The sequence below is a fragment of the Quercus suber genome, unplaced genomic scaffold (assembly GCF_002906115.3).
Source record: "Quercus suber isolate HL8 unplaced genomic scaffold, Cork oak 2.0 scaffold_273, whole genome shotgun sequence".
NCBI lineage: Eukaryota > Viridiplantae > Streptophyta > Magnoliopsida > Fagales > Fagaceae > Quercus > Quercus suber.
Genome location: NW_027069729.1, coordinates 545366 through 567623, shown reverse-complemented (window position 1 = coordinate 567623; position 22258 = coordinate 545366). Strand labels below are relative to the sequence as shown.

General features: G+C 36.7%; 2 protein-coding genes across 2 annotated transcripts; both read right to left on the bottom strand.

Annotated features, from left to right (window-relative positions):
* Positions 1–8331: 8331 nt before the first annotated feature.
* LOC112000829 (uncharacterized protein At4g02000-like) lies at positions 8332–9003 on the bottom strand. Its single transcript, XM_024032998.1, has one exon. It carries the CDS (start codon positions 9001–9003, stop codon positions 8332–8334), a length of 672 nt encoding a protein of 223 aa, XP_023888766.1.
* Positions 9004–19940: 10937 nt separating this feature from the next.
* On the bottom strand, positions 19941–20978 carry LOC112030800 (uncharacterized). The gene is made up of 2 exons (XM_024063466.1): positions 20864–20978; positions 19941–20251 (listed from the first exon to the last, which is right to left on the bottom strand). Exons 1-2 carry the CDS (start codon positions 20976–20978, stop codon positions 19941–19943), a joined length of 426 nt encoding a protein of 141 aa, XP_023919234.1.
* Positions 20979–22258: the final 1280 nt, after the last annotated feature.

The window sequence follows — 22258 nt, the reverse complement described above, 5'->3', positions numbered from 1 at the left end:
AAATCACCTCGGTGGGAGATTTTTGAAATCCTTGAAGTTACTCTCTTGCCTGCCTTTTTCCTTAATTCTCCTTCTCAAAGCATCTCCAGCAGAGTAGTCAAATTTTTGAACTGTTTGGCTAATGAACAGTGACATTTAACTTTTGCCTACCCATTTTTTCAAATACACTTCCAACAGATTCTCTATCCTATTCTCTATCTGATTTAAATATTATTTTTTCATTCATTATTTATTATTTTTTTAACAACTACACATCTTCCAACATTTTTTTATACAACACATCATTATTATAATAGAAAATATACATTTGAAGAATGAACAGTAGCCCATCAGACTTGATGGGCTACTGTTCATTAGCCCTAAAAAAATTCATGTTTGCCAAAGCTGTTGGAGCATCTACGGTGCACCTCATTCTTCAAATTTTAGCTACTAGAGCCGAATGCCCAAACGCTGGAGATGCTCTCAAGGTCTCCCTTTGCACTTTGTTTTCCCCATTAATTATTATTATTATTATTATTTTTTCATTTTCAAAATGTTCAATTTCCTTGTGCTTCTGATGAGGTGGAAGTTGTAGCATCGTATGCTCCCTCTTTGAGTCTGCGCAATGACATTTCAATGACTCCCACACTGAAATTATTGCACGCAAAGCTTTAATCAGTTTTTTTTTTTTTTTTTTTTAATATTGATTGCTGCTTTTTTTTTTTTTTTTTTTTTTTTGCAGAAAAAACTGAACTTCATTAATGTAAGTAAGCTAAATAAGCTTGTAAAACAAAATGTATGTGTGGTGGAACATCCTTCATCTACGCTAAAAAATCTGGGATGCTTAATGCATATTTAACCAGACTACGAACTACAGTATTGCCATCTCTTTTCGTACGAGAATATAGCAATTGTTCAAACTTTTGGGATAACATTCTTACATCCTCAAGTAGGAAACCCGTAGGTGTTAAGGATTGATCATTCTCCCTCAATGCCTGTATCACTTGCATTGAATCTCCCTTCAGAACAACACGTCGAAAACCAAGCTCTACTGCAAAGGACAAGGCTATAGCTGCTGCCAATGGCTCAACCTCCGCTGCCTTGTATGGTTGGTGCACTGGCTTTGTGCAAGAAGCTAAGACCAAGCTGTTAGTATCCCTGACCACCATGCCTACACCAACTCTTTTATTTTTTGAACAAACAGCACCATCGAAATTTATCTTCATCATGTCCACTGGAGGAGGCAGCCAGCGATTGTGAGATATTCGCCCAATTCGTCGCACCTGTGTCTTTGTCCTCTGCCTCTTCATGTGGAAGTCATTCAAGCTAGTTTTTGATGCAGTAGCGATTTGGTAAAGAGCAATAGCAAGAGCTTGTAGACGAACCTGGTTACTTTGACTCCAAACTGTCCATGCCGTGACTGCAAAAATATCTAGTTGCTTGCCCTCTAATACTATCCATGAGACCAGGTCTTTGAAGTCCACAAAACCAGCGGCATTTCGGAAATTCCATAGTGCTTGATCTGCCCAGATGATATTGAGTTCAGTGCATGACCACAGAGCATGGAGTGGGTCTTTAGCTTCAACTCGGCATTGTTCATAGAATGAGTTCGCAATAACGGTTCTCTTCATCAAAGCGTACTTCGTTGGCATGACATTTCGACATGCTCTCTATTGAGGTACAAATTTTTGGGCTCTAATTTCATTAGTCCACTCAAAAAAAATACCCATACAAGCCCATAAGCTATTTTGAGCCCGCACAAATATTCCCCACATATTACTCAAATATTCTCCATGTTATTGGGCTCTCACAAATATCCATATATAAGCCCCATAATTATCTTGGGCCCTCTCACACATATTACCCACATATTATCTAACTTGGGTTTTCACAAAATACCTATCTTATTGTTACCAAAATTGGGCCACACAATTATACTATCTCCACAAAAAAGCCTAAAATCATTTACCATGTGAGAAAAATCCAAAAAGCCCAACGAAACTCTCTCATAAAGCTCATTGTTACACAAAGCTCATTGTTACACAAACCTCTAAAGCCAGTTGCTACATGGCACCTCTTAAAAGCCCGTTATTACACAGCACCTCTAAAGCCCATTGCTACAAGGCATCTATTAAAAGCCCGTTGCTACATGACACCTCTAAAATCTGTTGCTACATGGCATCTTTTAAGCTCATTGCTACATGGCATTCTTACTAAATCCATTGCTACACGACAATATTTTTACAAAATCCTACAAAGTCCAAATATTATTTGGGCACTATTTTATAAGCCAAAATACTAATTTGGCACTTATTTTACAAAACCCAAATATTATTTTTGCACTATTTTACAAAGTCCAAATATTAATTTGGCACCTATTTTACAAAGTTCAAATATTATTTTGGTACTATTTTACAAAGCCCAAATACTAATTTGACACCTATTTTATAAAGCCCAAATATTATTATGACACCTATTTCACAAAACCCAAGTACTATTTTGGCACTACTTTACAAAACCCAAATCTATTTTGGCAATTATTTACTATTTTGGCAAAAACAATTACATTATGCTCAAAGCCCAAAACTATTTCTTGGCAAAATATATACTAAAGTCCCTAACTCATGGGAATTATAAATTACTCATCTCTCAAAAAATATTTCTTTTACAAAATTTATAGGAACTATGCCTATTTTCTCATAATCAACTAACTACAAAAGCCCATGTATATTACCCATGGCAAAACCATTCAATTTTGTAGGAATGACCAAGCCCAAAGAAGCTCAACTACAAAACCCAGCTGAGCTAGCCCAGCTCATATACAAATCCGAGCAGCTGATGTTCACGTGAGCTAACCAATCAAGTCTCAGCATAACTTGATAGCTGGAGCCCATCACCATCAACTCCAACTTGTCCAATTAGATCAGAAGAGGGACACGTGTCAGGCAGGGGTTCAACCCTTCCTTGCCAAGTTCATTTTCATCATTTCTCATATGACATAAAGTTGAGGTGACATGACAAAAATTTGGGAAGCTTTAGCCAGCTGTATCTCCTTTCTTCTCTAACCCATTCGATCAAGGACCAAGGGTAGTCATAACCAGGCCATGAAAGCTTCTAGAACAACTTGAAATCAGTTCATTATTATGCCAAAAACGTGTACTTTTTGGTTCATGGACCAAGCACATGAACCCAAATGGAGAAACTTAGGGAAATGTGGTTTGAAGGGTACCAAAGGGATTCCAGCAGAGTTCCCAGCATAGAGCTCCAAGATTGACACCTAGCTTAGGGTGATACAATCTGCCCTAGTGAGCTCTGATTCTAGAAACCAAGATCATTAGCTTAATACATGCTTTAATCCCATCAGCTAAGGCCAATCACCATTTAATGCTAGGCCAGAATCCTAGTTGTTATTACCCAAAACAGTAAGAACATTCAAAAAGCTGAGCTTACCACTCTTGGCCAAAATCTTAGAAATGATTCTCTAAGGAATTTCTGAAGAATGAGAAAGATTTAGCAAAGATTATTTGCTAATTACCCCCTTAAACTCAACTATAAAGGGAATTCTCCACTAATCCTTCAAGGGGGGACCCATACACACTAAAAGATACACTAATAGAAAAGAGTTCTTTCTTAACTTCTCTGTTTAGCCTTCTCTAAGCTCTGGCAAAGTTCTGAGTCTCTGAGTTCTTAGTTTCAAACTTATAAACTAAGCTCTTCAGCTAATAGCTCACAAATACTCCTCACAACTTTACTCATAAACATTTACCTATCCTCAGTAGAAAGCTCCAGTAGCTTTACTAAACACTCTCTCTCACTACTCATACTACCTGAAATGTCCCTTATTACTCACTACTCATACCATATCCACGAGCATACCTGGACACCATAATGATCTTGCTGCGCTAGCTGGAATCTCTCTCTCTCTCCCTTCATCTCACACCAAGTTTTCCTCATTATTTGTTATAATTGAGCCCATGATATTTATTTACTCATTTACTATTGAAGGTTATGATGTAACTATTACTATAGAATTTTTCTCTCATTATTGTATTAGAAGACTTTTCTCCAAAGCCAATGGATGATGAGTTTGAAAATGTGGATACTTTCCTTAATTTGTAAAGTAGCTAATAACTGAAAGTTCATTCTATTCTGTCTTACTTTACCTCTGGGGCATTTTACCGCTGGGCTATTTTAATGTAGAAACATTTTACAGTATGGTTTTTAATCATGCTGACATGTCTGCTGTAGGAATTGTTTATGAGCCATTCTTCTCAGTCTTAACCTAAGCCCAAGGAATAAAATAAAGTGAATTCCTCAGATCTTCACCAATAGCCTTTGGGCCGTGCCTCGAGCCCATCGTTGAGTTTCGGTTTAGGCCTCTAACCCAACACAAATCTCATTTATCAGAAGGAAAACTTAATCTTATTCCCCTGACACTCCCCATATAAAATTCTTTACCTTCTGTGGCAATTGCATCGACCAAATGGCTTTCCAAACATGCTTATCTCTAAGTGGTGGAACTAGGTTTGTGACCTCCATTTCAACTTCTTCTTTGAGGAAACGGTAGCCCGATTTGTAGCTATACAATCCATTGTTTGTGTAAGGCCAGAACAGAACATCTTCTGCTTCTACTTGACTCAGTGGTATTGCCTTAATTAATTCTGCATCTTCAGCCACAAATAAACCATCCACCAAATCTACCCTTCATTGCCGTGTGGTTTGATCAATTAAACAAGAGACCATGGAGTTTGCATAGTCATTTATGTGGCAGATTGGGAATTGTGGTGGGTGTTTCCTTGGTAACCACTTGTGTTGCCAAATATTTATTTTCTCTCCATTCCCAACCCTCCATCTTGCTCCTCTTTGAATAATATCCCTTCCTCTAAGAATACTCTTCCAAGCATAGGATCCCATTCTTGAGTCAGCAGCTTCCAAAATTGTAGTATTTGGGAAAAAGGAGGCCTTAAACACCTTATAAAATAGAGATGTTTTGCTGTGCAAAAGTCGCCAATTTTGCTTTGCTAGTAAAGAGTCATTGAACATTGCTAGGTCTCTAAAACCCATTCCACCCACCATTTTAGACCTTGTCATTTCTTCCTACTTAACCCAATGAATCTTTCTTCAGTCTCCTCATTGTCCCCACCAAAATTTTTTAATTAAGGCTTCAATTTCATTGCACAAACCAATGGGTAATTTAAAACAACCCATAGAGTAGGTGGGGATAGCTTGTATAACTAACTTCAACAACACTTCCCTTCCTGCTTATGAGAGCAATCTGAGTTCCCATCCTTGTAACTTCCTCCATATTTTCTCTTTGATATAATTGAAGCTTGCTTTTTTCTCCCTACCAACAAAAGAAGGGAGACCTAAGTACCTCTCATATTGCATAATTTCCAGAACGCCAAGAGCCACCTTGATAGCATGCTTTGCTTCTATTGGAGTGCACTTGCTAAATAATAATGTTGTTTTGCTTCTGTTGACTTTCTGCCCTGATACCTTCTCATACAAATTCAAAATCTCCAACACCTTGCCACATTCTTCCATGATTGCCCTGCAAAAGAGAAGACTATCATCTGCAAAAAGTAGAGGGGTTAGTTTAGGTCATCTCCTACAAAGTGAGAAACCATGTATTTCTCCATTATTTTCTACTCTCTTGATTAACCCATTTAAGCCTTCTGTACAAAGCAGGAAAAGAAAAGGTGATAGTGGGTCACCTTGTCTAATCCCACGAGTAGGTTGAATCATACCACAAGGTTCTCCATTCACTAGTACCAAATATGAGACTGTTTTTACACACCCCATAATCAAATGGATCCATCTCTCATTAAAACCCATTTGTCTCATTAATTTTTCTGGGAAATCCCAATCTACCCGATCATAAGCCTTACTCATATCCAATTTTATTGCCATAAAACCATGAGTTTTAGACTTATAATTTTGCAAACTATGAAGGGTCTCAAATGCTACCAGGACATTATCAGAAATTAATCTATCCTTTGTAAAAGCTGATTGGTGTTCAGTGATAATGGAGGGTAGTAATTTTTTCAAATGGTTGGCTAGGACTTTGGAGTAGATTTTGTATAGCATATTACAAAGACTAATTGGGTGAAATTGGTGTGCATATTCGGGCTTATTTGTTTTAGGTATGAGAATGATAAAGTGTGATTTGGAAGGGTAGGTAAGGTACCTGAATTCAACCATGTCAAAATGGAAGTGGTGACATCCTGCTTTACTGTGCCCTAGAAATGCTGGTAGAAAAGTTGAGGCATTCCATCTAGTCTGGGAGCTTTGAGTGGTGCCATTTGGTTAATGCATCCTCCACTTCTTTTGCATTAAACTCTTGGCTTAGTGCGACATTCATCTCACCATCAATAACAAAGGGCACACATGATAAAAACATTTTGGGGCATAATATGCTCAGTTGAGGTAAATAGGCTCTTGTAGCAATTTACCAAAACTGAAGATATATCAATCGGTTGGTCTCTCCACGTGTCATCTTCATCTCTAATCCCCTCAATCACATTTTTCCTATATCTCCTTGTAGCACAACTATAAAAATATTTGGTATTCCTATCTCCTTGCCTTGCCCAAAGCACTCTTGACCGTTGAGCCCACATAATACTTTCTCTCTCCAACAACACCTCAATCTCCTTCTTAATCTTCCTAATCCGAAAGTTGTTTCCACTAGTCATGGCTTCAATTTCGGCCTTGGCTAGATTCTTCTTCAATCGATCCAAATCCCTTCTCACATTACCAAAAACATTTTTATTTCACCAACTCAAGTCTTTCCCACATTTTTTTACTTCAGCTAAAATAGCTTCCTCAGACCCGAAATCATCACCACTAGTCCATGCTGCTTGAACCACTTCCTCACACCTTGTACTTGACAACCACATCTCCTTAAAATGGAACAATTTTTTTTGGGTAAGGGGATCAATGCTCGAGAAAACAATGTGGATTGGATTATAATATGAAGAATTGCACCTCAAGTGATACACCTTCGTTCTTGGAAAATTCAGAAACTAACTATTAGTAGCCAAACATCTATCAAGTCGTTCCCATATTGAATTACCATTTTCGAAATGACTACTCCAAGTATATTTTGGACCTTCAAAGCCCAAATCCATAAAGCTACACTCATCAATCACATTTCTAAACTGTTGCATCTGATTATGGGATCGAGTTGCTCCTCCCAATTTCTCATCATGTCTAACAATTTCATTGAAGTCACCACAGCATAGCCATGGCATCTCCGGTCTCGAAATCAAACTCCTGAGTTTATCCCATGCTTCATTCCGTCTTGCTGTATTAGGTTTGCCATTGAAACCCATTAAACGCCATTCACTCTCTAATCCTTTGTCAATAACAGCATCAATGAAATTTTTGCTTGACCCTTCTATAATCAAATTGGTTGATGATTTCCAATAAAGAACCAAACCACCACTGTGCCCCACCTTAGGGACCACCCATCTATGATCAAAATTAATACTATTCTGAATGAATTATAGCCTTGCTTTGTTTGTAAGTGTCTCAACTAAGAACACTATAGCGGGATCTTTTGCCCATATCAATTCCACAAGCTTTCTTCCTATACGTAAGTTCCCAAGCCCATAACAGTTCCTTGCTAAGCAACTCATTGTTGTTGGTGGGGTTGACTTCTAGCCTCCACTAATAAAAAAGTTGTCTGATCATCAACATAAGAACCTTGAAGATGTTTGGAAGGAAACTCAAGTTGGTACTCAAATTCATCGGCAATTCTTTTCTGACTCGAAATTTTCTGCATTTGAATTGAACTACTTGAAAAATTCAATTTGTTTCTACGTGTCTAGCTAGAGAGACTGCGTGCATTCTCATGTGGTGATGAAACCTTAGGAAAATCCTGATCTGCACGTGACTTTGTAAGTTGCAGACTAGGATCACTTGAGTTTGCACGTGAGGAAGAGTCCCTTAACACCTCTGTTGCCGAATTACACTCCTTTCCCCTACATAATTCTTCACCAATATCTTTTAGTACTGTTTCACCATCATGACTTTTAAAATCCACTACAATCACAAGGTGAGCTTGATATGATTGATTACTTTCTGTTTCAGCCGAAATCTTAATTCCTAAAATACCGCTACACATTGATGGGGCATTAACTTGGTCCATATAATGTTCATCTTCACTATGTGTTTGCTCCAGCCTTGTTTATCTACCTTGCTGTGGTGGCTGGTCTGAGTTTTGGTTTGCCGAGGTGGTAGGGCTTGACTTCTTCCTCTCAGCATAATACCCACGAATGGTGATAACACTCCTCTTAGGTGGGACAAATGGTGGAGCTCTTAGATGTGGGTCAAACTCCCTCTGTTCAGTTTTCAAAGTCCTTTGCTCTCAATCCTAGGATCGCAATCTCTGTCATCATGAGTCAACCTCCCACACCAATAACAGATATTGTGCAATCTTTTGTATTTGAAAGGGACCCATATTTCTTTCCCATCATTTAGTGATATAAGGCAACCACGGCACAATGGCAAGGCTAAATCAATGGACACTTGGATGCATATAAAGTTACCGGCATCAAAAAATCTTGTCTCTATTGGCCTAATCACTTTACCTATGACTTCACAGATTTTGATTCTCGCCTCCAAAGTCATATACTTAAATGGAAGTCCATGAACTTGCACCCAGAGGGTCGTCCTCTCAAAACTGATTTCATGTAGAGGTTTATTGCCTTCGTATCGCTGCATAACTACTAGGTGCTTATCGAAGCTCCATCGTTCACTGCTGAGAATCCAATCCACATCCCCCTTGTTATCAAACATGAACAGAATTTTATGATCGCCAAACTTCTTGATTTTGACGCCATTTCTAGCTCTCCATAGTGGTGTGAATGTTCTAGCTATGACCTCCACATTGATAGCTCTTCTTGTCAAAAATTCCGATACAATTGAAAACTCCGTAACACTTTCCTTGTGTGTAAGACTACACCCCAGCCCTTCTCTCTCGGAGAGAGTAAGCCGGTTCCAAGAATGAGCCAAATTGTCCATAGTACTTACACCTCAACTGTTTCCCAATCACCTAAAAGAGAACCCAACAAGCCTAGGAATAGTCTTACTATTCCGAGGGAACTATCCACACCTTCACGGAAGTGACACCACTTCTACAATGTCAAGGAAATTAGACAGAGAGCACTAACTCCTTAGGTAGAGATAAACCTTGCATACCTCCTTTTTAAAGTTAAGAAAGTTGTCAATTATTAATTTCATCAAATTAGTTATTGATTGCTGCTTCATTAGTTTAAATTGGCAATTTTGTAAAATGTTGATGTTGTTGTGATTTTTTTGATTTTTAGAGGACTATTGGTATCGGAGATAGGAAGAGGAGTTGATGGTGAAGTTTTATTTTTATTTTTTACAAATTTATTATTTATTTGGATGGTGATTAAAATTGTGATAAAGATTATTTATTCAATTTAATTAAACACATGGCGTTATATTATTGAATAGAATGATCACTTGGCATTACTGATAAGGCTCTCTAGTGGGGGACTAAATAATTTATCTACGTTAAGTTTGTTTAGTTTCTTTAAACATAACTTCTTTGATGGATAAAAGAGAGATATGATAGAATTTAAACTTATGATATTTGTTTTATGATGATTTATTTTTTTATTTCAAATTTTAAATTTTTATTCGAAAACAAGGTTTTTTTTAATCAATTGAGTTAATATTTAAGTGGTACTATTGTACTAATATATATATATATATATATATGTAGGGACCAGATTTGGGCTCTTCTTCAAGTTGAGAGAGTAGGCCCAGATCTAGCTTGCCCTTCAATGAATTTATAGAGAGTGGGCTCAAGAACTAGGCCTTAGTAAGGGGTGCAACTGCCCTGCATGGTTGCATGTGGATTTATCAACTTAAACATGAATTGGGATGCACAATGATGCTCCTCGGACTGGTCCTCCGAAGTTTGGCGTTCTTATTATTTCTTTTAAGATTGATTACAAAGGTTCAGAGGACACAAGTCACTACAGAATTTCTTAATGCCGATCTCCTGTCCCCCTTTCAGGAGAGACTCCTTACGTTATATACCTCTCTAAACTGATCCTAACCCTCCATTTGTTGATCAGTCAGGCCACCACTTGAGAGCCTGTCCCATCAGCCGCATCTCCATTCCTCCAGTGGGTTGCAGCACCCAAGGCAGCACTGTTCAGGAGTCATGTCCTCATTAATGCGGTTAGGACGTTAGTTGAGGGCATTCAATGCAGAGGTGACAGCTCGCCTAAGACTTGCTCCTTCGCCGTGCTCCCGTCGCTGACACGTGGCACTAGAACCTCTCCTCCTCGGATATTCAAGAAGACCCCTCTTTGGTGGGGTGGTGCTCGTGTTCTTCCGAGGTCTCGGATGCCCGAGGACGGGGCCATCCTCGGATATGTTCCTCGGGGCCGGACCTCGCGCTTTCATCCTCGGACCCCTCATGCATCCTCGGCGCGGGCCTCTGGGCCCGGTTTGAGGTGGGCCGAGGCTGCCTGATTTTCTAGCCCCACAATATATATATATATATATAATCGAAGCTTTTGACTTTTTATTGACCTTTCCAAAGCTTGCCACATCGTTATCATTTTTTTTAAAATAAAATTATTTTGTTTAGTCTAAACTTAACAACATTCTTGAAAAAAAAAAAAAAAAAACTTAACAATGAGTGAAACTCCATCTCTCTAACAAGTCTAACTTATCTTCTTTGAAAAAAAAAAAAAAAGTTCAACTTAAACTCAAATTCATCATTATCATTTTTTTTAAAACAAAATTATTTTTATTTAGTCTAAACTTAACAAGGAGTGAAACTCTATCTCTCAAACAAGTTTAACTTAAACTCAAACTCAAACGTTGATAATTTATCTCCAAATTTGCGGGGTTAATCATGAACACTATAAAAGCAGTGAAAACCCCAATAATTTTTTTTTAAGCCGAATAGAGATATGAGCTCTTCTTCTGTTATTTTCTTCTCCTTTAGATTGTTAATATATATATATATATATATATAATGGTTAATCATGTATTTTTAAAAAAGTAATTTTCGTACATGAATCACCAAACACTCTTTAGTCGTTTTTTACAAGATAAAAAAGTTTGCAATAATTGAAATTAAAGGTTGTTGCTACTGCATATGTCTTTACTTCACCTCACGAGATGAAAGTATGTTAATTTCTTCAGTAGAAAGCTTATATACGATATATTAAAGGAGGTGTGGCTTTCATTATTTCAATGTGGGCTCCTGCTCAACATTTTTTAGCATGGGCCATATGCAGATAAGGTTTGTTTAAAGTTTAGACCCGTTAAAATTTAAAACTTATTTTTTTATAGGTTTGTGTACTTTTTTCTTTTTCTTATATTTCTCTTTTGAATGGTCATATATTTTTTGAATTGTTTCAATAACTTATTCTTTATTTATATATCTTTGAATTTGTGTAGTCACACACACACACACACACACACACACACACACACACACACACACATATCATCTATAATTTGTAGACTTTGAATCTTTTGATTCATTTCAATAGTTATAGCTATAAGGATAAGGGCCCAAGAAATTGTATATTGGGTCTTGGGCCTTGGCCGATGATGTTAATTGGTTTGAGGACGGATAAACAGTAGTGAGGGGGTTAAGCTCCGAATCCCATGCGTAAGATGTAAACAGAAAAGCTGGGAAGGTGGTCCGAGGAGTTGTATCTCCTCGGACGAACAAAGCACAGATCAAGGTATATCATATCATTCAAAGTGACCTTCCAGGAGGTTTTATTGATAGGGATGTGTATTATAAATGTATAAGAGGGATGAAATCTCAGAAATATCTAAGGAAAAACTGCTACCACCGCATTGAATGATTTGCAACTAACTTTCTAGCCGCATTTATGTAGAGAAAACCCCTGAACAGTGCTGTCTTGACTATTCTAACTCACAGAGGGTCAAAGAGGGTATCCGATGGGTCAGGCACTCAAGTAGTGGCCTGGATGATCAACACATGGAGGTTCAAGATCATTAAAAGGGAGATATATAATGTAAGGGACCCCTGGAGAATAGAGGATCGGAAATTTGTAAGAGAAAGTATTGTAGCAGCTTGAACCATATTTGTAACCATTTTCAATCAATATATACTAGAAAATACCTCCTCGGATTGTGCCGAGGATAGATTTACTTAGATAACTCCCGTCCTTTTCTGTTTGATTATCTTTTAAAATCCATTCTAACTGTTATCTCATTCATTAAAACCTAATTTTCCAATCCATTATCTACAATTTCATTGTATTGGGTTTATTGGGCTTGGATCCAATCATTCCTTGGGCCTAAGGATCCAAACGCATCCTTACAATAGCCATGGATTATTTTTTTTTAATGTAACCCATTTTTCTTTTATATTTCTCTATTATTTAGTCAATATATTTTGTTTTGTTTCAATAATTTCTAAACAGCGAATCATTTGATTTTTTAATATTTTTTGGTCTTTCAAAAGTTTTAATATTTGAATTTTTAAGTTATTTTTTTGCAGTATCTGAAACCATCTGACAAATTTTTTGTAAGCCATTGCACGTTTAAGCAATGACTTCTTCATCAAATTGTAACACAAATTGAAGTCATACAAGAGTAAATCATGCAATGATGTAGTTTTTTTTAATCAATTTAAAATTTTATAAAATTATTTTAGTCCACCTCACAAATAATAAGTTCTTATGCATAGTATGGATTAACGACTAGTAATCCACATATACATTCATTTATTATATATTATTTAAGTGGTACTAATAATATTTTGTGAGCAATATTATTAGTGGTACTAATAAAATTTTATATGTACTAATAAAAAAAAAGTGGTACTAATAATATTTTGAACACACCAATTTATAAGTTTTTTATATTAAAATTTTAAAAAATGTATTGATTTTAGTATTTTAATTTAGCATAACTCAAAATCTAATTGTATTGGTCAAATCCACGTTTTTTTTTTTGATGTGTCAAATCCACGTTGAGTGAATCACAATCATCATATTAATTAGGCGTTCTCAAGAGCACCAATCACGTTACTCTACTTGTACTATTTTGTGTTGTTCTATACTACAATATTCCTTGAATCTAAGGTTGTAATTAATTGTATCATTCTTTGTTGCCTAGATCTAGATTCCAGATGTCATCGACAAATTCTTCTCAAAAAAAAAAAAAAAAAAGAAAGATGTCATCGACAAATAGTAAAGTAGTCTTTAACCTTACCTGGCCATAAAATAACATTGAGATTTCATTTGAGGCCTTCTTTCACATCGTCATCATCGTCACCGGAGAATGATTATCTACCATACATGAGTATCAAGTCCACCACTTCTACTAGAAAATAGAAATGCAAATTGGCCAACCCAAAGAAAAAAAAAGAAATGCAAATTGGCTGATGTGGGTCCGGTGACCACGTCCTATTTGATTGCCCAATTTGACCCTTAAACCAACTTTTTGAGTGAGAGAAAAGGAAAAAGACGTTTTGTGCGTCGGTGAATGAATGACTCTGTGCATTGCAATTGCATGTGCTTCATAACATTGCCAATGTGCCATCGCATTTAGTGTGCCCGCGTTGCCTTCCTCCCTTTACTGTCGGTGACTCGGTAGGGGCTATGAAAGATTACAGAGAATAGCTGAAGAAAAGTAAAGACCAGAGAGAAAAGAAAGAAAAGAAAAACTGAATTCTTGAATTATAAAATCTATTTTACTGATATGATCTTCAACATCACAAATACAGAGACGGTTACACTATATATACACAGTAAATAGAGGGAAAGTTAGTTACAGATTTGGGCTTAAACTTCAACTGCTTCTCACACGTGCATACGTGCCAGACTTAAGACATTAACATTAAAGGTAAAACGGCACCGTTCTATTTACTCTTCACTTGTGCCTTTTATGTCTGGAACTTCACTTGCTTCGTTCTCAATCTCCTCAAGTTTACAAGCACTGGCACTGGTTCTTTCAGGCTAGCGAGGCATTATTGTGAGAAAGTTCAGAGAAACAAAAAAATTTGGTAAAAAGAATTTGATATTGGATTATTGCGATGGGTTGTTAGAGCACTAACAATATTAGTGCTAAATAACTATTCGCTATTTTTAGCACCACTAAATATCAACATGTACCATACAATAGTGGAGGCAAAACTATATTTTTTGGTTCTATAGTTACAGTGTGTAACTACTTTTAACTGTGAACTGTAGCTAAAAGGTAAATTTTTATTTTGTTTTTTATTTTGTTTTCACATTGCTTTTGTCTCTCTCTTTACTACCTCTTTGTGTATCTCCCAATGTCCACCATTACTTTTTATTGTGGTTGTGTCTTAGTGGTTGAATGAAATATTATTTTATTATAGTGTTTATATTATTTTAGTAGCAGATAAAAAAAATTAAAGTGATGTTAATAATAACTCAAATAAGATAGTGGTGCTAAATAGCTATTAATAATAGTGGTGTTAAATAATAGTGGTGCTAACTGCTAAATAGCTATATAGCTATTTTTAGCACCACTAAATATCAAAATGTACCATGTAATAGTAGAGGACAAAGTTATATTTTTTGGCTCTATAGTTACAGTGCACAACTACTTTTAACTATGCACTATAGTTGAAAAATAAATTTTTATTTTTATTTTGTGTTCACATTGCTTTTGTCTCTCTACTTACGACCTCTTCGTGTATCTCCCATTGTCCACCATTACTTTTGATTGTGGTTGTATTTTAGTAGTTGAATAAAATATTATTTTATTATAATGTTTATATTATTTTAGTGGTAGATAAAAAAATAAAGGGATATTAATAATAACTCAAATAAGAACCAATGAAAATTTCTCAATGTTATCCATTTTTACTGTACATATACCCTTGCTCCACTATTGTTAGGGTGGTGAGTTGACTACTAACAAGACTCCTGTTCACGTTAAATTGCTTACTACCTCACACAGTCGCACAGTAATTGGCATCCATCATCAAAGTCAAAAGTCTACATTTTATTTTTGGCAACTGATAAAATGGGTAATGTATTAATGTTACACAATATTTTTCATAATGGTTAATCTGATTTATTGTAATTTTAAAAAAATACTTTTGTTTGAATCTATCACCAATTATATCATATCTTATTAATAGTTAAGAAAAAATTATTCATTTGACAAGTGCCTTCCATAAAAAGCAGGAAATTTTAGGTTTGAGTGCAGGATTTAGTATCTTAATAAAAAAATTTTGGGGGTAAAATCCATAAGATTGCCTACCATAATCTATCCTAAATCCCACAAAAGTGTGAGTTTTGTAAATTAAGTACAACTTAGCCAACATTTGATGCTTAGGGTAAAATACTGTAACAATAGCTCTAGTATTTTTATTTTTTTAGGGGGGTTTTTTTTTTTTTTTTTTTTTTTTTTTTTTTTTTTTTTTTTTTTTTTTTTTTTTTTTTTTTTTTTTTTTTTTGCAGAAAAAACTGAACTTCATTAATGTAAGTAAGCTAGATAAGCTTGTAAAACAAAATGTATGTGTGGTGAAACATCCTTCATCTACACTAAAAAATCTGGGATGCTTAATGCATATTTAACCAGACTACGAACTACAGTATTGCCATCTTTTTTGGTACGAGAATGTAGCAATTGTTTAAACTTTTGGGATAACATTCTTACATCCTCAAGTAGCAAACCCGTAGGTGTTAAGGATTGATCATTCTCCCTCAATGCCTGTATCACTTGCATTGAATCTCCCTTCAGAACAACACGTCGAAAACCAAGCTCTACTGCAAAGGACAAGGCTATAGCTGCTGCCAATGGCTCAACCTCCGCTGCCTTGTATGGTTGGTGCACTGGCTTTGTGCAAGAAGCTAAGACCAAGCTGTTAGTATCCCTGACCACCATGCCTACACCAGCTCTTTTATTTTTTGAACAAACAGCACCATCGAAATTTATCTTCATCATGTCCACTGGAGGAGGCAGCCAGCGATTATGAGATATTCGCCCAATTCGTCGCACCTGTGTCTTTGTCCTCTGCCTCTTCATGTGGAAGTCATTCAAGCTAGTTTTTGATGCAGTAGCGATTTGGTAAAGAGCAATAGCAAGAGCTTGTAGACGAACCTGGTTACTTTGACTCCAAACTGTCCATGCCGTGACTGCAAATATATCTAGTTGCTTGCCCTCTAATACTATCCATGAGACCAGGTCTTTGAAGTCCACAAAACCAGCGGCATTTCGGAAATTCCATAGTGCCTGATCTGCCCAGATGATATTAAGTTCAGTGCATGACCACAGAGCATGGAGTGGGTCTTTAGCTTCAACTCGGCATTGTTCATAGAATGAGTTCGCAATAACGGTTCTCTTCATCAAAGCGTACTTCGTTGGCATGACATTTTGACATGCTCTCTGTTGAGGTACAAATTTTTGGGCTCTAATTTCATTAGTCCACTCATAAAAAAAATACTCATACAAACCCATAAGCTATTTTGAGCCCGCACAAATATTCTCCACATATTACTCAAATATTATCCATGTTATTGGACTCCCACAAATATCCACATATAAGCCCCATAATTATCTTGGGCCCTCTCACACATATTACCCACATATTGTCCAAATGGGTTTTCACAAAATACTTATCTTATTGTTACCAAAATTGGGCCACACAATTATACTATCTTTAATAAAAAGCCCAAAATCATTTACCATGTGAGAAAAATCCAAAAGGCCCAACGAAACTCTCTCATAAAGCTCATTGTTACACAAACCTCTAAAGCCAGTTGCTACATGGCACCTCTAAAGTTTGTTCCTACATGGCATTTTTTAAGCTCGTTGCTACATGGCATTCTGACTAAATCCATTGCTACACAGCAATATTTTTACAAAATCCTACAAAGTCCAAATATTATTTGGGCACTATTTTATAAGCCCAAATACTAATTTGGCACTTATTTTACAAGACCCAAATATTATTTTTGCACTATTTTACAAAGTCCAAATATTAATTTGGCACCTATTTTACAAAGCTCAAATATTATTTTGGCACTATTTTACAAAGCTCAAATACTAATTTGGCACCTATTTTACAAAGCCTTAATACTAATTTGACACCTATTTTATAAAGCCCGAATATTATTATGGCACCTGTTTCACAAAACCCAAGTACTATTTTGGCACTGCTTTACAAAACCCAAATCTATTTTGGCAATTATTTATAAAAGTCCAAAATACTATTTTGGCAAAAACAATTACATTATGCTCAAAGCCCAAAACTATTTCTTGGCAAAATTTATACTAAAGTCCCTAACTCATGGGAATTATAAATTACTCATCTCTCAAAAAATATTTCTTTTACAAAATTTATAGGAACTATGCCTATTTTCTCATAATCAACTAACTACAAAAGCCCATGTATATTACCCATGGCAAAACCATTCAATTTTGTAGGGATGACCAAGCCCAAAGAAGCTCAACTACAAAACCTAGCTGGGCTAGCCCAGCTCATATACAAATCCGAGCAGCTGATGTTCACGTGAGCTAACCAGTCAAGTCTCAGCATAACCTGATATCTGGAGCCCATCACCATCAACTCCAACTTGTCCAATTAGATCACAAGAGGGACACATGTCCGGCAGGGGTTAAACCCTTCCTTGCCAAGTTCATTTTCATCATTTCTCATATGACATAAAGTTGAGGTGACATGACAAAAATTTGGGAAGCTTTATCCAGCTGTATCTCCTTTCTTCTCTAACCCATTCGATCAAGGACCAAGGGTAGCCATAACCAGGCCATGAAAGCTTCTAGAACAACTTGAAATCAGTTCATTATTATGCCAAAAATGTGTACTTTTTGGTTCATGGAACAAGCACATGAACCCAAATGGAGAAACTTAGGAAAATGTGGTTTGAAGGGTACCAAAGGGATTCCAGCAGAGTTCCCAGCATAGAGCTCCAAGATTGACACCTAGCTTAGGGTAATACAATCTGCCCTAGTGAGCTCTGATTCTAGAAACCAAGATCATTAGCTTAATACATGCTTTAATCCCATCAGCTAAGGCCAATCAGCATTTAATGCTAGGCCAGAATCCCAGTTGTTATTACCCAAAACAGTAAGAACATTCAAAAAGCTGAGCTTACCACTCTTGGCCAAAATCTTAGGAACGATTCTCTAAGGATTTTCTGAAGAATGAGAAAGATTTAGCAAAGATTATTTGCTAATTACCCCCTTAAACTCAACTATAAAAGGAATTCTCCACTAATCCTTCAAGGGGGGACCCATACACACTAAAAGATACACTAATAAAAAAGAGTTCTTCCTTAACTTCTCTGTTTAGCCTTCTCTAAGCTCTGGCAAAGTTCTGAGTCTCTGAGTTCTTAGTTTCAAACTTATAAAATAAGCTCTTCAGCTAATAGCTCACAAATACTTCTCACAACTCTACTCATAAACACTTACCTATCCCCAGTAGAAAGCTCCAGTAGCTTTACTAAACACTCTCTTTCACTACTCATACTACCTGAAATGTCCCTTATTACTCACCACTCATACCATATCCACGAGCATACCTGGACACCATAATGATCTTGCTGCGCTAGCTGGAATCTCTATCTCTCCCTTCATCTCACACCAAGTTTTCCTCATTATTTGTAATAATTGAGCCCATGATATTTATTTACTTATTTACTATTGAAGGTTATGATGTAACTATTACTATAGAATTTTTCCCTCATTATTGTATTAGAAGACTTTTCTCCAAAGCCAATGGATGATGAGTTTGAAAATGTGGATACTTTCCTTAATTTGTGAAATAGCTAATAACTAAAAGTTCATTCTATTCTGTCTTACTTTACCTTCGGGGCATTTTACCACTGGGCTATTTTACTGTAGAAACATTTTATTGCTGGGCTATTTCTTATAGTATGCTTTTTAATCATGCTGACATGTCTACTGTAGGAATTGTTTATGGGCCATTCTTCTCGGTCTTAACCTAAGCCTAAGGAATAAAATAAAGTGAATTCCTCAAATCTTCACCGATAGCCTTTGGGCCGTGCCTCGAGCCCATCGTTGAGTTTCGGTTTAGGCCCTTAACCCAACACAAATCTCATTTATCAGAAGGAAAACTTAATCTTATTCCCCCGACACTCCCCATATAAAATTCTTTACCTTCTGTGGCACTTGCATCGACCAAATGGCTTTCCAAACATGCTTATCTCTAAGTGGTGGAACTCGAGTTGTGACCTCCATTTCAGCTTCTTCTTTGAGGAAACGGTAGCCCGATTTGTAGCTATACAATCCATTGTTTGTGTAAGGCCAAAACAGAACATCTTCTACTTCTACTTGACTCAGTGGTATTGCCTTAATTAATTCTGCATCTTCAGCCACAAATAAACCATCCACCAAATCTACCCTCCATTGCCGTGTGGTTTGATCAATTAAACAAGAGACCATGGAGTTTGCATAGTCATTTATGTGGCAGATTGGGAATTGTGGTGGGTGCTTCCTTGGTAACCACTTGTGTTGCCAAATATTTATTTTCTCTCCATTCCCAACCCTCCATCTTGCTCCTCTTTGAATAATATGCCTTCCTCTAAGAATACTCTTCCAAGCATAGGATCCCATTCTTGAGTCAGCAGCTTCCAAAATTGTAGTATTTGGGAAAAAGGCGACCTTAAACACCTTATAAAATAGAGATGTTTTGCTGTGCAAAAGTCGCCGTGCTTGCTTTGCTAGTAAAGAGTCATTGAACATTGCTAGGTCTCTAAAACCCATTCCACCCACCATTTTAGACCTTGTCATTTCTTCCACTTAACCCAATGAATCTTTCTTCAGTCTCCTCATTGTCCCCACCAAAATTTTTTAATTAAGGCTTCAATTTCATTGCACAAACCAATGGGTAATTTAAAACAACCCATAGAGTAGGTGGGGATAGCTTGTATAACTAACTTCAACGACACTTCCCTTCCTGCTTATGAAAGCAATTTAAGTTCCCATCCTTGTAACTTCCTCCATATTTTCTCTTTGATATAATTGAAGCTCGCTTTTTTCCCCCTACCAACAAAAGAAGGGAGACCCAAGTAACTCTCATATTGCATAATTTCCAGAACGCCAAGAGCCACCTTGATAGCATGCTTTGCTTCTATTGGAGTGCACTTGCTAAATAATAATGTTGTTTTGCTTCTATTGACTTTTTGCCCTAATGCCTCCTCATACAAATTCAAAATCTCCAACACCTTGCCACATTCTTTTATGATTGCCCTGCAAAAGAGAAGACTATCATCTGCAAAAAGCAGAGGGGTTAGTTTAGGTCATTTCCTACAAAGTGAGAAACCATGTATTTCTCCATTATTTTCTACTCTCTTGATTAACCCATTTAAGCCTTCTGTACAAAGCAGGAAAAGAAAAGGTGATAGTGGGTCACCTTGTCTAATCCCATGAGTAGGTTGAATTATACCACAAGGCTCTCCATTCACTAGTACCAAATATGAGAGTTTTTACACACCCTATAATCAAATGGATCCATCTCTCATTAAAACCCATTTGTCTCATCAATTTTTCTGGGAAATCCCAATCTACCCGATCATAAGCCTTACTCATATCCAATTTTATTGCCATAAAACCATGAGTTTTAGACTTATAAGTTTGCAAACTATGAAGGATCTCAAATGCTACCAGGACATTATCAGAAATTAATCTATCCTTTGTAAAAGCTGATTGGTGTTCAGTAATAATGGAGGGTAGTAATTTTTTCAAACGGTTGGCTTGAACTTTGGAGTAGATTTTGTATAACACATTACAAAGACTAATTGGGTGAAATTGGTGTGCATATTCGGGCTTATTTGTTTTAGGTATGAGAATGATAAAGTGTGATTTGGAAGGGTAGGTAAGGTACCTGAATTCAACCATGTCAAAATGGAAGTGGTGACATCCTGCTTTACTGTGCCCCAGAAATGCTGGTAGAAAAGTGGAGGCATTCCATCTAGTCTGGGAGCTTTGAGTGGTGCCATTTGGTTAATGCATCCTCCACTTCTTTTGCATTAAACTCTTGGCTTAGTGCGACATTCATCTCACCATCAATAACAAAGGGCACACATGATAAAAACATTTTAGGGCATAATATGCTCAGTTGAGGTAAATAGGCTCTTGTAGCAATTTACCAAAACTGAAGATATATCAATCGGTTGGTCTCTCCACATGTCATCTTCATCTCTAATCCCCTCAATCACATTTTTCGTATATCTCCTTGTAGCACAACTATAAAAATCTTTGGTATTCTTATCTCATTGCCTTGCCCAAAGCACTCTTGACCGTTGAGCCCACATAATAGTTTCTCTCTCCAACAACAACTCAATCTCCTTCTTAATCTTCCTAATCCGAAAGTTGTTTCCACTAGTCATGGCTTCAATTTCGGCCTTGGCTAGATTCTTCTTCAATCGATCCAAATCCCTTCTCACATTACCAAAAACATTTTTATTTCACCAACTCAAGTCTTTCCCACATTTTTTTACTTCAGCCAAAATAGCTTCCTTAGACCCGAAATCATCACCACTAGTCCATGCTGCTTGAACCACTTCCTCACACCCTGTACTTGACAACCACATCTCCTTAAAACGGAACAATTTTTTTTGGGTAAGGGGATCAATGCCCGAGAAAACAATGTGGATTGGATTATAATATGAAGAATCGCACCTCAAGTGATACACCTTCGTTCTTGGAAAATTCAAAAACCAACTATTAGTAGCCAAACATCTACCAAGTCGTTCCCATATTGAATTACCATTTTCGAAATGCCTACTCTAAGTATATTTTGGACCTTCAAAGCCCAAATCCATAAAGCCACACTCATCAATAACATTTCTAAACTGCTGCATCTGATTATGGGATCGAGTTGCTCCTCCCAATTTCTCATCATGTCTAACAATTTCATTAAAGTCACCACATCATAGCCATGGCATCTCCGGTCTCGAAATCAAACTCTTGAGTTTATCCCATGCTTCATTTCGTCTTGCTGTATTAGGTTTGCCATTGAAACCCATTAAACGCCATTCACTCTCTAATCCTTTGTCAATAACAGCATCAATGAAATTTTTGCTTGACCTTTCTACAGTCAAATTGGTTAATGATTTCCAATAAAGAACCAAACCACCACTGCGCCCCACCTTAGGGACCACCCATCTATGATCAAAATTAATACTATTCTGAATGAATTCTAGCCTTGCTTCGTTTGTAAGTGTCTCAACTAAAAACACTATAGTGAGATCTTTTGCCCATATCAATTCCACGAGCT

Coding starts and splice junctions, on each gene's coding strand:
- LOC112000829 (XM_024032998.1), bottom strand. CDS start 9,003: ATGGACAATTTGGCTCATTCTTGGAACCGGCTTACTCTCTCCGAGAGA.
- LOC112030800 (XM_024063466.1), bottom strand. CDS start 20,978: ATGGCACCACTCAAAGCTCCCAGACTAGATGGAATGCCTCCACTTTTC. Junction 20,252..20,863: donor TTTGACATGGTTGAATTCAG/GTACCTTACCTA, acceptor TGCTTTTTGCAG/ATGATAGTCTTCTCTTTTGC.